Source organism: Ambystoma mexicanum, chromosome 2q (assembly GCF_040938575.1).
Source record: "Ambystoma mexicanum isolate Mex_15411 chromosome 2q, UKY_AmexF1_1, whole genome shotgun sequence".
NCBI lineage: Eukaryota > Metazoa > Chordata > Amphibia > Caudata > Ambystomatidae > Ambystoma > Ambystoma mexicanum.
In genome coordinates, this window is record NC_090924.1 from 881,859,478 (window position 1) to 881,876,702 (window position 17,225).

The 17,225-nt window shown below is 44.5% G+C and overlaps 1 protein-coding gene across 2 annotated transcripts in view; it reads left to right on the top strand.

Moving 5' to 3' along the window:
- Positions 1–267: 267 nt before the first annotated feature.
- LOC138569807 (uncharacterized) overlaps positions 268–17,225 on the top strand; it is a 312,946-nt gene continuing 295,988 nt past the window's right edge. The window contains exons 1-2 of one of the 2 annotated variants that reach the window (XM_069648149.1): positions 268–402; positions 4,129–4,855. In XM_069648149.1, the coding sequence (XP_069504250.1) occupies positions 394–402; positions 4,129–4,855 (736 nt within the window). In that variant the 5' untranslated portion in view covers positions 268–393. Of the gene's footprint in view, positions 403–744; positions 929–4,128; positions 4,856–17,225 lie in introns of those variants that run through there. The other variant, XM_069648148.1, reaches the window with a different exon arrangement.

Genomic DNA, 17,225 nt, shown 5'->3' on the forward strand with positions numbered 1-17,225 from the left:
CTCATTAACTCGTTAAAAGAATTCCTTTTGCACACGTCCGTAGGCGCAAATGGCAGTGTCAAATGGCCCGACACTGGTAATCTGCCCCTTGTGTGCTGTGTAAGTAGCTTTCGAACTTTCCTCGGCATTTCTATACGCTTCCCTGTGACTTGAAAGCATTCCATCCCGTCACTTCAAAGCTTGGCTTTAAATGTGCCTTCAAGGATGACCCGCAACGTCACTCCATCCTCTCTCCACCCCCAAAAGGCAAGCGCCGGCGATCAGTCAAATCTAGGGGTAAGCATACGGGTCAGTCGAGCTGCAGGAGACAGGCTGGAGCTGAGTGCAGGCAGAGGGACGCGTTTGCGTTGGGCTAGGCAGCGAAATCTACTGTGCTCGCCCCAACTGTCTGAAATGAATCTGGTAAAAGACTGTCAGAGTAAGAGGGGCATGTGTAACTCAGATGCGCGTGCGTGTGGGCAGCAGGGAGGCCGTATAGTATTTGTGTGTGCAGGCTGCCCCCCTCGCCCCACACAAACACATCTTACAGCAGGCATCGCTGGCCGTGGGGATGATTACCCCCTGTTTTCTTAAAAGGTCGCACAAACTATGCCGTCCGGGACAGACTAAACGCACGAGACTTCCCCTGGGGTGGGTCTCACATAACAGCTCAGTGCGGCGCCGAGGGGGTTAAAGGGAGGTCCTGGGGAAATGTGATGCTAATGAAAGCTTAGGAATGTTACACATTAGCGTTCCCTCTCAGGCAGACTCGCGCAGTCACTACTCGCGGGGAAGCAGAGCCCGGCGTTGCTGGTGAAAGTTTCGCAGTGCACAGTCAGGGCGCAGGGGGGCTCCGTGTGCGCCTCGCGGGGAAGTGCCGCTGCCCTGTCGGAAAAAGTGTTCAGAGAAGAGGAAGGAAGAAGTTCGTCTGCAGTGCCAGCCTTGGAGAGTGAGTACTGTACACATCCTCCTCCCAGGCAGAGCTTGAAGGCAGAGGGCTGTTGGATGAGGATGCCATTGAAATCAATGGAAATTAACACTTTTGAGAAGTTGATGAAAGTTTGCTGGGAGGTGCATGAGGATAACATGTGGGGTGTGTGTGTCTGTGTGTAGGGGGATGTACGACTACGGTAGACTGTGGATATCGCATCCTAATGCTATCACCTTTAGTGACTGAGTGACACAACTATTGAGGTACAGTCTCGAGGAGGCACATTAGCCAGCGCACCTGACAGACAGGTTGGCATTACCTGTGCGCCCAGCATAAATGCTTAATTTTTAAGATAACGCTAAAACTGAGAAGGGGTTTGTGAGTGAACAGTGGGTTTGAAATTGTGTTGATTTAAGGACAAGGCATTATAATATGCTTTGTTGCAAAATATCAATGGTGTTTAACTCATTCAGATTGCACAAAAGAGCTCAGCGTTTGCCCAAGATCACAAGGCTAACTGCATTGAACATTCTCCTTAAATGACATCCCGTTGGAGCCATGCCTTACAACAAGCACCATTGAAGTGTCACAACATCAGATAGGCCCTCGCCAGCCCTGTGGGTCATAGAAGCATACATCTTGGAGGCACACCAGGTCCATGTGTAGGAAGTGGAGCCCGTGCCAGAGAGTGCTTCGCTGTGACTCTCGGTAGTACTCTAGGTAGTTTGAGTGTGGAAACATACCTGTATTCTCACTGCCAGTTGTTTGAGAATGTGTATATTACTCTACAAGGAGTGACAGTGTGGCTGACAGGCGTCACTCATGCTCTAACTTCACTCCCATTCCAAAGTGTGTGTCCACAATTCTCGCATAGGTGAGTACCAGCGTTTCACGCCGAGTCCTGACAGCAGGGTAGAGAACGATGGCTGCTTCTTGTCAACGTTTTTTTTGAAGTGCTGAAAAAGTTGCAATGCATGTTGTCATATCAGCAATTTCCAGCAAATTTCAGTTCGTGTCTTGGCAATTTGTAAATTTAGAACAGACTGCGGTACGTGTCTTTTGTCAGGGACACACTTTGTAATGATAAAGCCAGGGCTGCAGTCTGCAGTGAGTGCCTCTCGTCAGACACACTTCGTAATGACATTGCACCTTACAATCTACGTCTCTTGAAATGTCGCAGAGTTCCCAAGCGTCCCTAGGTCGGCATGTTTGCCGATATCCACTCCTGGCTGTTGCACCTCTGTCCGGGAATGGCGTTCGGCCAACCTCTATCTGCAGGATCGGATTTATTGTTTTACCATATAACAATCGGCCTACATATCCCAGCATGCAAAGCACTGCTGACTGAGAGCTAGGACAGGATCGAACTGCTTCAAACGATATAGGCCCAATTGCCACATTTGCAGGTTTAATGCGTCCGTTTATTTAGTTATATATTTATGCAATGATTCTGTTTATGCAGCACTGGTTTCAAATATTCTATAATTCCAAAAACAACACTTCCGGAAGAAATGCCGGCGGCATATAACATGTCAATGATAGTGAGGAGGGTCGAACATCAGGGACAAGCTCGCGACATTTCAAACACGTTTGGAAGATTTGAGGTGGTGAACGAAGAACAAATATCAGCCCGGAAGTCAGAAATTCGTCGCCCAGGGACGTCAAGACTGACACAGGAGATATGGGAGACCTGGGCAGCTTGGGAAGCGCAGCAGAGGCCAGCGTGAACGAGCACACCGAAGGCTCGCGAGGGGAGTCCACGCTAGAAAGATAACGCATTCCCCGGAGGCATAAATGTCGAAATGTGAGGCGGGAAACGAAAAGAGACCACGCGAGGGAAAGCAGTGGCCGAGGAAGAGGCGTGGGGAGATTAGGGAATGGGCGGGCAGGGGTAGCGTGGAATGACTGGGGACCGCTGATAGCCAATGGATTCAGCAGGTGTGGGCAAGACTATGGCATTTTGATAAGGAATGGACCGCGGCAGCGTTGAGAGGCGTCGACTTGCTGAATGACTTGCTGTACAATCATACAGGCCAATGGCTTACCTTAAGAGCAGGGAATGGAACGAGGGGAGGTGGGAATATTAGAGAATGCTGACAGGGAATGGTCTGCAGCCTTTTGGATCGATTCAAAAGGCGAGTGTGGCGCGGCCATGATGGAAAGGGGAGAGGCATAGGTCGTGCAGGGGAAGTGATGGCCGGTCGATAGCAGCTCGCAGTGTACCACCAGTCATATCTCATGTAAAGCTGGCGCACTGCAGACCAAAGTGGAGCAGCTATGGCAGACCGATTTGTTTTCATTTTTATTTTAGCATTCGGCCAGAGGGGCATTTGCCTACAAAAAGCCATGTGATTAAAACTAGATAAAAATTTAATAAAAACAAAATAAGATGACATATAATAATAACAAGATGCAAGGTATGCACTAAACTCTGCCACTCTTCTGCACTCCCTTCGGGCTGCCCCTGCACTGGGGTCTGTATCTGTAACCATACACCCCTCCCCCCTGCACTTATCAGACCTACTGTGTCTGCTGCCTTATACCCAGCACTTGCCACTTGCTGGCTGCACTGACACTATTATTTATTTATTCATTATTTTTATATTTATTTGTTTTTCTCCTTTGCTCCACATTTTCCACTTCCCCCACCTTCCATGCACTTCCCCCCTCCCTCACCCATGCACTTGTGCGTTCTCAATGTCACTGGGCCTAGTAAGATCGTTGTTTTTTTTTTCCTCCCCTGTTCCCTTCCCTTGCTTTGTCGCGCTCTGAAACACTTGTGTACGAGCGCAATATAAATAAAATATCATAGCATACCAATAACAACAAGTAGTAATCAATGAACAATCAATTTCGGACAGAAGCTCCCCTGAATTTGCCATTTGAGATTAGAGGTAGTATAGGGCTGCTGGAGATACCCCGTGGAGGTACCCTACTATGATGGCCGGCATCACACACAGTCTCACCAGGGATATCGCCCTGGCTATGTGAGCGGAAGTCACAATTATGGTAGACACATTGTTGTGCCTGTGCATGCTAAAGTGCACACCTTTTTCAGATTCATTGACATGTCAGTGTTGGCTACAGCAGCTGCCCCTTGTCATACACCTTTTAATCCAGGTCCATATTACAGTCCACATATGCTGTCACTGCTTGAACATTGGAAACGGGTGTTTGTCACAGCAGGAATTTTCTGATGTTTGTGTCTTCTTTTTCAGATGGCAATGCTGGCACAAGGGGTGTGTGCCCCACACCGTCGAGCTTGTGTGCTTCAGTCGATACTGCTGGGGGCCCTATTGCTATCTCTGGGAAGCTGTTCTTTGGATGTTTGTCGTGGTTTGGCCTGCCCGAGCTCTGAGGGGGAGAGCGAGCAACAGCAGCCACGGCAGCAGTGTGCGGGAGGCCGCTGCGTGGGCGTGAGATCAAGTAGGCCTTCCCGTTCATTCCATCCACATTCTGGTTCAGCCAGCAGTGCAGGTCTTGGCCATCACCAAAGGATGGCACAGTCTGTGACACACCAGCAGGTGGCGCTGTCTGATACCCGAGCAGATTCCGGTGCTACCTTCACCCAACAGCACAGCCCCATCACCCAGGCGCAGAATTCTCCCCACCAGCAGGCAGTGCTATCTGATCAAACTCGCCAATCCGCACTCCCAGCAGAGACAGCATGCGTTGGAGGAGACTGCCCTGTGAGACCCAGCAGCAACGCAACCCATGAATGCAAGGGCATTGAGTGCAGGCTTCCTTTCAGGATCCGCCTGAAGCCACGGCCTCGGCTGGCAGCCTGTGTTGGTGAGGGATGCCCAGCTGTTGATGCACCTTCCATGGTCCGCGTCGCAGACCGAGCTGCACAGTTCATCGGGGATGTCACCGATTTTGCATACCCAGCTTCAGAACTTGGCGGTGCCCCACTAGGAGTGCAGCTCACATGTGATATCAAACCAGGTTTGTGCAGAGGCCTTGGTGGAAGGGGCTCTACTTTTGTTCCTCATGTTTGCAAGTTCTGAATGATGCATCTTAAGCTATGTCGGTGGCGGTGTCAAGAGTTCTCTGATTGGCATGTAGAGTATCCAAAGTCCCTTGAGATGACTGTGCTTCCAAACCCACTGGAATGCATTTGAGCAGGGAATCACTTTGATGGGTTGTATTGGAAAGGTGGTATTGTTTTTCCTCAGAATACTGTAGAATGGCCAAATGCTGGGTCTTCCTGATTATGTTAGTGCCGCGAAAAGGGCTGCCAATCTGTTGTGCAACCTCTGTTTGAACGTGGATGAGCGGGTTCTTCTATTGGACTCAATATGTTTGTCTTTAGCTATGCATGGATCCCTAATTTTTTACTCTTTCACTACCTGCACATCAATGTTATCCTCTGACAATTAGACCATATTACAGGGCTGAGGTCACCCCCCTATTGTTAAGGTCATACCTATGAGCCATTGGAAATCCCACAATTCTACTGCTAATAACTTTTGACTTGGTGGATGAAGTTGGAGGATATTTTCCTAACAAAAACATTGTCACACCCTCTCCCTCTCTCCCCTCCCTGCAGTCTTTGAAAATTGGAAAATATTTGTTAAAAAATGAAAAAGTTATTAATAAAGCAAAAAAAAACATGGTATTTGGCTTACTCCCATACCTGTTTCTATAAAGAAAAAGTGCAATTTTGGGAAATCCAAAGTGCAAAAACTGCTAGGTGGATTTGGACCAAATAAGAAACGACTTGGGCACAAAGCGTTGACTTGATTTCCAGGACTATTTTGGGGTAAATCCGTCCAGCAGTTTTTAAAATATTCGACAGGAAAGTGGGTGCCCCATGCACCCAAAAACTACCTAAACATTTGATAATCTAAATAAATAAATAAATGAAAATCTGCCATTTTTACCCAGAATTCTATTGCTAATAACTTTTTATTTGATGGATGGATTTGGGTGAAATTTCCCAAACTAAAGGTTTGTCAAGGCCCCCGGGCCCCAACTGGATGTTTGGGGAACAATACATTAAAAAATGAAAATGTTATTAAGTAAAGATAAAAATGCAGTTTCCAGCTTACTCCCAATCATTTTCCAAACAGAAAAAGTGCAGTATTTGAACAGCTGTAGCGTGAAAACCGCTGGGAAGATTTGGACTAAACAAGAAACAATTTTGGCATAAAGCATTGACTTAATTTCATTGACTGATTTGGGGTAAATCTGTCCAGTAGTTTTTAAACTATATAACAGAGACATGGAGGTGCCTCATCTCCTTTAAAATGTTATATAAATCAGCAGAGGAGCGTTTCAGAAATCAAAACCTGCCATTTTCTTTTTGCTTCATGCAAACGATTGTCGCAATAATATTGGCAGAATGCAAAAATGAAAGAACTCAAAAGGCTACTTGGAGGAGGAAAAAGGATACCACCAAGCATTCCCCCATGACCTTAGAGAGTCTAGTAACCTTATCGCCTTTAGAAAGAGACTCAAAACGCTTTGGTTTATGTATTCACTCCTAGGGGAACACTGATTATTTTGAACAATGGCGTGTAGGTGGCCTGGCCGTAGGCGCTATATAAATACCAATAGCAACAGCAATAGCAAACACATCAGGCTAGAGCTCTTCAGTGGCAAAGAAGACACCATGGTAAATTGGGGATTTGTAGGTGGGTCAGGGAGCCAGTTAACTGCAGAACATTTTTTTTTCTTCAGTTTATCTGGGGAAGACCGTAGGAATCTCCTGAGATTACAGCGGCAACGGCCTAAGAATTGCTAGGAAATAAATGTGGATCACAAGAAGCAAGGGGAGGGAAAAAGCAATTGAGTGGAGAGAGGGGACTTGGAACAAAGAAGGGGGTGCACATGTTGAGTGCCTTTGAGGACATGGAAGACTTTAATTCTGAGCATTATTTCCTGTGTGCGGGACTCAGGGAATTGCCACTCTACAGGAATTTGTGTTAGTGGAAATTATTACTGTGAAATTATCGCAGGAATAATAGAAAAACAGATTTAATATCTGCAGCACCTACATCTACTGGACAGGAGGGAATGGGTGTTTGGTAACACATTAATGGTGTGACATGGCCCATGGCAATGGCTTTTGGGCCCAAAATATACCTATTGGCGCAACATGTACTGTGGCCAGAGCCATAGGCAATGGCTAGTGAGACCCCAAGAAACTATGCAACATATTTGGCCATGGCAGTGGGCCCAAAAGAAAACTATTTGTGCAACATATACAGTTGCTATTGTCGATGGACATGGCTAGTAAGCCCTGGGCCCTGAAGAAACTATAGTATAAAAAAATAAAATCTTGAAATTCTCTGAAAAAACATTAGTTAAGAGACAGTTAAAGTGATCAGATTTAATGCAACAAAATGGCTAAAATTCACCACTCGCATTTCAAGCAAGTGCCCTTTAACTATGCAACCCCTGTTGCGCAGCGTATTACTACAATGATGATATCACAGATGACATCATTGCACGTATCACTGGTGATATCACTAATTACATCACACATGCCATCACTGACGGTATTACTAATGACATCATACAAGACATCACTGATGAGATCAATAATTACATAATATACGACATTGTTGATTATATAACTTAGAATATCTTTGTTCACCTCTTTTGATACATATTTTATTTTATTACACTTCACAATAATAACAACATAACATGGAACAATACACTGATACAGAAGTTCCATATGATTGCGTGTGGAACATTCATTTATAGTAGTTATCAACATATAACATTTAAAATAAAATATGTAACGTTATACAAATGCTTTCACTTTCATGCATTAGTAAGTTATTACACCACTTAGTTGCAGGGAAAGTACATGATTCAGGTCAATCTGTTTCAGGTATTTCAAACATAATATAATATGCATATGTAGTATTAAAAACAAAATTAGAATATATAGAAGTAGATACGTGTTTAATAGTAAGTGTTATGGCCTGTGCCTGTCCAGTGACTCCAGTTTCTGTGTCTGTGGTCAGAACCCTTTCTTCTAAGACTGTGCACCTGCACCCCGTGTTTATTCCATCTGGTAAGTCTCCACTTCCATTGGAGATAATTCATATTGCCCGCCATTCCTGTACGCTCACCTGCACCATTCTCAATTGGACACCGGCACCCTTCTAACCACCCCCAACTAGCATAGTGAGTGCATCAGATTATTTGCACAGGCCCTCCCGCGACCCTCGCCTGGGTTACTTGTAGATTTGCCCCCTCAACACCTGACTACTTCATTAGCGCCACCTGCTACCTGACTTGTCTCCCCCATAGCAACCTCTAGATTTGGTGATGTTTCAACAACACTATCTATTGTAATCAGTATATGAGCATGTCAATTTGCACTGTATGTATTGTGTTGTTTATGCATAGGTCCTCATTCGCTGCTAACGTGTCCAAGTTTGCCCTACTACTGCAGCCATATTACTTGATTACCTCTTCACAAAAGACTCTTAGCCAATGCTAACATTGCAGACGATTACACATGTTATTTCAGGCCGATTCAGTTACTGTAACACCTTTAATTCAGCCACGGTAATTTGTGTTGTGTTCTTGCTGGGTCCTTGTTATTATTGCCTTAGGATCTCGCTTTGTGCTTTTTCTTTGCTAGTTATTTACCTTCTTACGGGGGATTGTCATTGTTTATCCATATACCCAGTTAATTGTGCCTCCAGGAGAAGCTCACTCTATATCACAACCTAGGGGTCTCACATTGTGCTATTATAGTGACATCCATGTACACAGACTCTATTCCACTATGCATATGATCCTGACCACGCTCTTCATTACATTGCTTTATAGCAACCAGCCTAGTCTTCACCATATTGCTAGATTCTCTCCTCATATTCAAGAAAGTCCCCATCCCACCCAGTACCTGCCTCATGGCGTTCTCAGCTTCTCCCATAGTCCTGCCATTTAGCTCGCACCAGTATAGGTTATCTGATGCACTGTCTCAGCCCAACCCGTACCTGAATGACCCTGCTCTATGGCTACTACATTTCGCCTTGAAACCCACACCCATCCAACCACGCTCCATAGCCTCGAGGAATCTCAAACTGAGAGCCAGAACTCATTCATTAACTACCAATTCCTGCACGAGGACACTCAGTGAAGCTCCTGCTCACCTCACTACTTTCACGAAGAACAACCTTTCAACAAAACCTTCGCCTAAGAAACTTATCCGCCTAAGAAATCACAGACTAAGATCTAGATTCAGTACTAAAGCCCCTCAGCAACAGGTATCTAAGACCTTAAAAAATTCGATACCCAAAGCCTCAATCACATCTGCCCAAAGTATAATTCTTGACAATAGTCACACTCCTTCCCACAAAACTATCCAAAAAACCCATTGATCAAGGCAGCCCTTATCAATGTGCGATCTATCCCTGCCCACGCACTGGACATCGCTGACTTCATAATCACTGAAAACCTTGACCTCTTATCTGTCACCGAAACATGGTTACATGCTGCATCTGGCCCTTCACTGGCTCTAGCAATACCTGCCAACTATTCTATAATTAGATGTGAACGGAATACTGCCCAAGCTAAAGGGTGTGGAATTGCCATTATTTTTAAGAAGGACATTAAAGCCATTCCCAACACCCAAATCCCATCTGCTGAATCACTTTCTCTCAAATTGCAGCTATCTTCCAACCAGACGATCAAATTACATCTTATTTACCGCCCACCTGGTCCTGTTTCAACCTTCAATGAGGACATTTTGTCACTTCTCACCAACAATGCTAAACCCAATTTGCAAAGCATAATATTAGGAGACTTCAATCTAGGTTTTAAGGACCTAGCAGATACCAACGCCTCAGATTGAGCCAGTACGCTCTCGGACCTAGGCTACACCCACCACATACCCACATACATGAACCAACCCATATCAAAGGTAGAACCATAGATTGGCTTGCGGACATTAACTGCAATATAGATTTTACCACCATCACTACGTGTATCTGGTCTGACCACTTCAAAATAACCTTTGCCATTAACGCTACGCCATATTGCCCTAGTGTCAGCACGGCACCAGCGACTCTCACTCGTAATAAGAAAAACATCACTATAGACACTCTTCTCCCTCTCATTCTCCCCATTCTCAACAATACTCTACACTCGGCAGACCCTACAGTTTTAGTGGACGCCTACAATCAAGCCATGCTGAAAGCACTAAACACCATTTCCCCACTAAAAATGCGCAAATCCAAACCACGTGCCCACCTCAATTCCTGGTACACACCTCATCTGAGAGAACTCCGCAAAACAAAAAGAAATGCTGAAGCACGATGGAAAAACTGCCGCTCGCCTAACAACAAAACTATGTTGACCATTGCATCCTCCAACTACAAAGAAGCTATCACTCACGCCAAAAAAAACAATTACAATGAACGCATTGCGCTAGCTGAATCAAACACAAAAGAATTATTCAAGATTCTAAAAGAACTTGAATCTCCAATCACCCCTATTGACAGTTGTAGCACAGATGCCACATGGTGTACTAACAACCAGAAGGCTCTAATAGATAAAATATCGATGCTCCAAACTAAAATCAACCAAAAAAAACAACTCCTGCTGACTGACCCCGATCATAAACTACTCCCCACTAACAACACCAGTCCTGAACCACCCTTCAAACCATTTAGCTTCACCCCACTTGACACTTGGGAAGTAGTTAACATCATCAGGAAACTAAAACCTTCCAATTGTCAAGGTGACCCCTGCCCCGCTCCAATCATTAAAGCCGCTGCACAGGACCTCGCCTCCTTCATCACAAACCTTATTAATACCTCTTTCAAAACAGGCACGGAACCCGATAACCTAAAAGATGCCTGGGTTATTCCACTCCTTAAAAAACCTTCTCTTGACCATAGTAACCCTTCGAACTACAAACGTATTACGACGGTGCCTTTCCTGTTAAAAATACTGGATCGCGCCGCCTACTTACAAATTCAAGCATATCTAGAAACCAATAATATCCTGGGCCTTAGACAATCCGGTGTCCGCCCCAGGCATGGCACGGAAACAGCCTTGATCGACTTAGTAACTCAAATACAGGATGTGAAAGCCAAGGGCATATTAGCACTCCTACTACTTCTCGACCTATCTCCTGCCTTTGATCTTGTGAACCATCATATACTGTGCCAACACCTTAAATCAGCCGCACATTTCTCCGACTCTGCTACTTCGTGGATTAGGTCTTTCCTTGGTAATAGAACTATGAGAGTCTTCTCATCTTCAGCCTCTGCTCAACCTTCTCCTGTACTCTGCGGGGTCACTCATGGATCCTGCATCTCCCCCACTCTTTATAATGTTTTCAGTAAGCCTTTATTCGATATTCTTGACCAAATGGGTGTATCGTATACTAAGTGTGCTGACAGCACCCATATACTAATCCCTGTCTCTGGTAACCACTCTGCAGACACCAAAGTCCTTAATGGCATCTATTCAGTAATACAAGCCTGGATGGCACACCATGGACTCTGTCTAAATGATGAGAAAACTGAGATACTAATACTTGGCTCCCGCTCTAGACTGAACAAACGTAACCCTTCATTATTGACGGTAACACCATTACGGCCTCTAGTAATACTAAAACTCTTGGTATTTACCTAGATGACACCTTATCCTTCAACAGACAAACCAACACGGTGGTTGCAGCATCTGTCTACACATGTAAGCTAATCACTGCCTGCAGGCCCTTCGTAACGTCGCCTAACTGCATCACCCTGGTCAGAACATTAGTTATGTCCACAATTGACTATTGTAACTCACTCTTTCTAGGGACTAGCCTTATAAACATGAACAAACTACAAGTAACACAGAACAACGCTATCGGAGCGACCCTCAACATACCTAAGAAGTCACACATATCCGACACCAGACGTAACCTGAACTGGCTATCTGTCAAACACAGAATTGCCCTCAAAACACTAGCCTTAACCCATAAAGCTAGAGCTAACCTCGCCCCAGCATACCTCTCTAATAGACTCCTGCCACACACCTCTTCTAAGCCCCTTAGATCGGCCCGAACCACACTATGGCCATCCCTAGATACAAGCTGCAGAACTCCGGAGGCTCCAGCTTTCCTGTCCAGGTGGCGAAGCTTTGGAATACGCTTCCTACTACTATTAGATCTGAGCCATCTTTCCGTACCTTCAAAGGAAAATCCACACGTTGGTTACACGAACTAGACTGCTAGACCCCTTATAGTTCCACTAACTTGACCGCGGCTGCGGTCCACTCGCTTGTTCTGTCTGAATTCAATACTTTAATAGCTATAAGACACGTGCCTAGCTGCCCCAGGGCCGGGAGCGCTTTATAAATAAATAAAATACAAATACAATAGTAAATGTACATATTTAAATGGACAATTCTCCTAACTGTAATAACATTACATGAACACATTGTTTTCTAAATGACAAGTTTTATAAAAAAAAGAATCATGTATAATAGAAAGTATGTGACCATGTGAATTGTAACATATAGAATCTAAGAATTAAATGTTTGGTTAGTATACACAAAAATCAGTTATTTATACTACATAATTACATTTATAGAAAAGAAATAATGAAGATTAGAAAGTAAATATTCAATTATAGACATGGCAATTGTATTACTAATATTCTTAGTCATTTCTTTTGAAAATAAATGATGAATTTGTATTCCAATATAACAGATTACCTCCCAAAGTACATAATGATTATACCCAACTCTTCATTGTAATAATCTCTTTATGCACTTACAACTGTGCACTGTACACTACATTTAAGGAAACAAGTGCAAAATACAGTGTACTGTTTAAGTATGAAATATGTACATATATGTTATGTAACAAAACTGAGTTGTCATATTTCAAAATGTGATTCATCCAACCAGTGATATCGATGATGTCATTTGTGACACCATCAGTGATGTCATCAGTGTTGTAATGTGTGATGTAATTAATGGCCATGGCTACTGGGCCCCAGAAAAACGTAGTGATGCAATGTGTACATTAGCCAAGGCCAAAGGTAATGGCCACCGGCCATGGCCAAAGGCCATGGCTAGTGGGCCCTAAAGAAAACTATTGATGCAATCCGTCCATTGGCCAGAAATATCATATATAATGTAATTAGTGATGTCACTAGTAATGTCATTAGTAATGTGCTCAGTGTTGTAATTTCTGATGTCATCATTGGTGGACATACGCTGCGCAATAGGGGGCGAGTAGTTAAGGTGGATTTACCTGCCAACTTTCAAGGGATTAGTTGGGTTAAATTTTCACCTTAACATCTCTTCAACCAAGTTTCTTTTCACTGAATATACAAATACATCCTACGGCAAGGACAGGATTGATTAATATTACAGAAATGCCTCTAAAAGTATCATTATTATTTTGCTCTATTCATGTCACCACCATGCACTGGCAAGTGAATAACATCATATTCCTACATGCAATACATTTGAAATATTTTTAATTCCACTCATAGCTCAAATACCTTCACCTATTCTGAAAATGCCTGTGCATGTTTTTTGACAGGTTCCACTCCTTGTGTGGGGATGGAAATCGAACTAGGGATAGGTCTAGAGATTTGATGGTTCATGAGCTAATTCACTTTATTTTATTTCTGTTTTTAATTGTAGTGTTTTGGTGAGCGCTCTCACAGCCAGCAGGTCATTCCCAGGTGCTTGCACAGGGAGTAGTGTGGAGAAAGATTTGTCAGGGAGGGTTTGGAGCAGTGATTCCAGTGCGTAGGGACCATAGGTAGCGCAGAAAAGATGTGCGAGAAGTCTATACTGAACTTCCCCTTCTGCGTCCAATCTCCAGTAAAAGAGGCCTGGAAGGCTACCTGAGTGGCCAAAGGAGCTGCCCAGTGGGAGAAGAGTGCAGCATCCCTGCACTCCCCTGTCCAAGGCCCCCTCCCGGGAAACTTTCATTGTCTTCTTTCTTTGGCATGTCATTTTCCCATGTATCAATTACAACATCCTTGGTTAAAGCTCCAGCCAGAAGAGAACAAAAATGTTGATGCTCTTGTGCTTCAAAGGTGCCAAAACCAGGCAGCTGAAATAGGTGGCGTTAATGTATCACCTGTGAGATGAAACTCATGTAGTCCTCGAGCCCCATCAATGAGACCTCACTAGGGTAAGCAGCATATGTGAGCTAAAACTAATTTTGATATTAAAGTGCCACTTAAAACTAATTGTGGCATCAAATGACCACCTATGAGACAAAACAATACATTTTGCTAAACTGCTACCTATGAGCTCAAACAAATGTTGGCACTAACATTCCATCCACAATGCAAAACTAATTTAGGCAATTAACCCAGGAGTCTTTAACAGATGTTTTGGACTTCAAACCCTATGAGTCCTAGCCAGCTGAGTCAATGCTGAGCCTGGAGTTTATAGTTCACAACATATGGAGAGCCACAGAGAGCAGACTCTGATATTAGCTGAAACAGATTATTTCGTATAAGCCAAAACTAATTCAGTAAAAATCTTTCAGCCAAAACTAATTTATCACCAATGCCCCACCTATGAACCTATAAACTAATTAAACTTTAAAATGCTACCTATGAACCGAAACTATTTGTGACATTATAGCACTAGATATGATCCAAATGTAACGATGTTACTGTGGAAACGATCGGGCCACGTATGAGCCAAACTTAATTGAGTCGGCTAATCACCAAATGGGAATTGATGTGCCACCAAATTGCCACAAGAAATCTTGAGGCAAAAGCATCATTTTTAGTCAGAACTGATTATGGTGCTATACCACCACCTATGAGCTGAAGGTAATTGTGGTGCTGAAGTGCCATATATGCTTCCCAACTCATTGTTGAGCTTAAGCCCAATCTTTGAGCCAAGGCTAATTGTACTAAAGTATATGAGCAAAAAAATATATGCGTTGCTAAAGTGCCATCTGTGAACAACAGTTATGTCACCAAAGTGCCATGTAATAGCAAAAACCCAATTTTGGTAGTCAAGTGCCCACTAAGAGTCCAAATTAATTGAGGAACTAAAGTGCCACCATCTATGAGCCAAACTTTGGCCCTCATTACGAGTTCGGCGGTAACCATGTTGCTATTGGCGGCATGGCTGCCGCCGAAATCGCATCGGGGTCCGGGTCCTCGGAATGAGGACTTACCGGGCCATTCCGAGTTCGGAAGGCCCGTTAATTCCTCCCTCCGAGGACCCGGACACGGTCCTTCCCCATTCCCATTTCAGCCCCCATAGGGCTGAATGGGAATGGGAGAGGGAGCAAACAACGGGCCATTACGAGATGGCCCGTTGTTTGCTCCCTCTTCCCCTCACGGGACCCAGTAAGCACGCCTGTTTTTCCCAGGCATGCTTACCGTGTCCCGCGAGGGGAACTCGTAATGCGGCGGTACGTAGTGAACGGCGCCGGCACCTTTTACGGCGCTGTTCACTCAGTACCGCCAGGGACGTAATGAGGCCCTTTGTGTCAGCAAATCAACACTTTTGGATTGAGGAGTTAATGTGCCGCCTACAGCCAAAACCAGTTGTGATGCAAAAGTACTGTCTATGAGCAAAACTAATTCTGGCTCTTAATTGCAATATTTGAGCCGAATCTAATGTTGGTGCTAAAGCATCGTAGATGGTCCAAAACTAATTGTTGTGCTCCTGCCCCATCTCTGAGCCAAAGCTTATTGTAGCTCTAAAGTGCCACATTTGAGCGAAAACGAGTTATTGTGCCACCATGTCTTCAATGAGCTAAAATTGTGTTAAAAAGATCCAAAACGAATTGTGGAGCTAACGTGCACTATGAAGCAAAACTAATTGTGGCATTATGTGTCATCTGTGAATCAAAACTAATTCTTGGCCTAAAGTGTCATCTAAAATTACATTTGTGCTATTTATATATGCAAAAAAACAATTACTTAAGTCATTGGGGATATACCGCATAGCTTCACATTAATTGTGTATCTGTCAGAGACATCACTACATGTACATCAAATGGGAGAGCCTCCCACACACCCATGAAAGTAGGATTGAAGTGTTCAAAAACACTCGATCAGTGGATCACATTTTTCACGATGCTGTCATTTGAAGTTTAAGGGCCCGATTCATGGAATTATTTGTGTGGGAAATAGGGGACTTGCGCCAAACTGCGTGCAACTCCGTGTTTGTCTGTTTATGGAACAGACTGTCGGGACATTCTTGGGTCTTGCGTGGAGTTCGTTCGCATGTGTGTGCGTGGCTTGCGCCGAGGGCTGGAAAGGGGGGAACTCAGGAAATGGGGAAGAACATGCAAAAAAGTGGGCGTAACGAGGGACGGCCTGCAGGCAGTCCCTCACACAGTCACATTTGCACCAAATCACACGTATTCATAGAAACACTCACGTAGACTTTTGGCATAGGAAAGGCCACGCAAATCCCTCGATCACTGTGCAACCCGAAGGCAGGCGTAAGCACACTTGCACATAGGATTCGCAGCACAGAGGGAGGTTTGCATGTCGAATTTAGGGGTGTTTGTACGCATCCAGATGTTCCGATCTAACTTAGGGGTGCGCGTATGCAGTGTAGCAGGGTGCAGGAGCAGTTCACAGAGGTTTGCACGCATATTTTCTGAGTTTAGACCAAGTTATGATTTTTCATACGCATGTTGTCGGGGTGCCGGCAATAGTTATGGAATACCCTGCGCAGGGACCCCGAGATGCAGGCCTGCTTGCGAGGGACCACATGCACTGTTTCGAGGGTGTGTGTATTTGCGCCCAGGGGAGTGCGTACAGCTAACTGTTCTGGCTGTTTATGCTTTGTGTGTGGGCGTCCAGGGCATTTCAGGCGCGACTTGCGAATCAGGTTACTTGGCACAGTTAATTCCATGAATACGCGGGGCGTGCATTTTTTATTCGGCACGCAGGCTCGCACAGTATCCTTCTCAGAGGGTCGCCCTTGCAGGATTACTGCGCACATTTCCATGAATCGGCCCCAAAGTTCACAACATCTATTGTACCCCTCTTCCTTTTTATAATTGGATTTTTCCTTTTTTTAAATACAAAATAGCATTACCTTGTACAAGAAACCAAGTAACTCTGATGTGTCTGAAGAGAGCGTGAGCATGACACACCATGAACCACATGAATACATTCACTCAGAGCTGGCCATCTGTTGACAAATACAAGGCTAAGGTCACTCATCGTTTTTTAATCCTGGGTAGCACTGTAAAGAAACTCAGAGGGATCTAAGGCTAATAGTATAGCTATTGATATGATATGATAGGTTATTTATAACGCGCATAATAGCCAGAGGTTTCTAACCGCAGACCCGGGTATCGAACCTGTGTTGCTCTGTGTCGTCTTGCTTCCAAGAA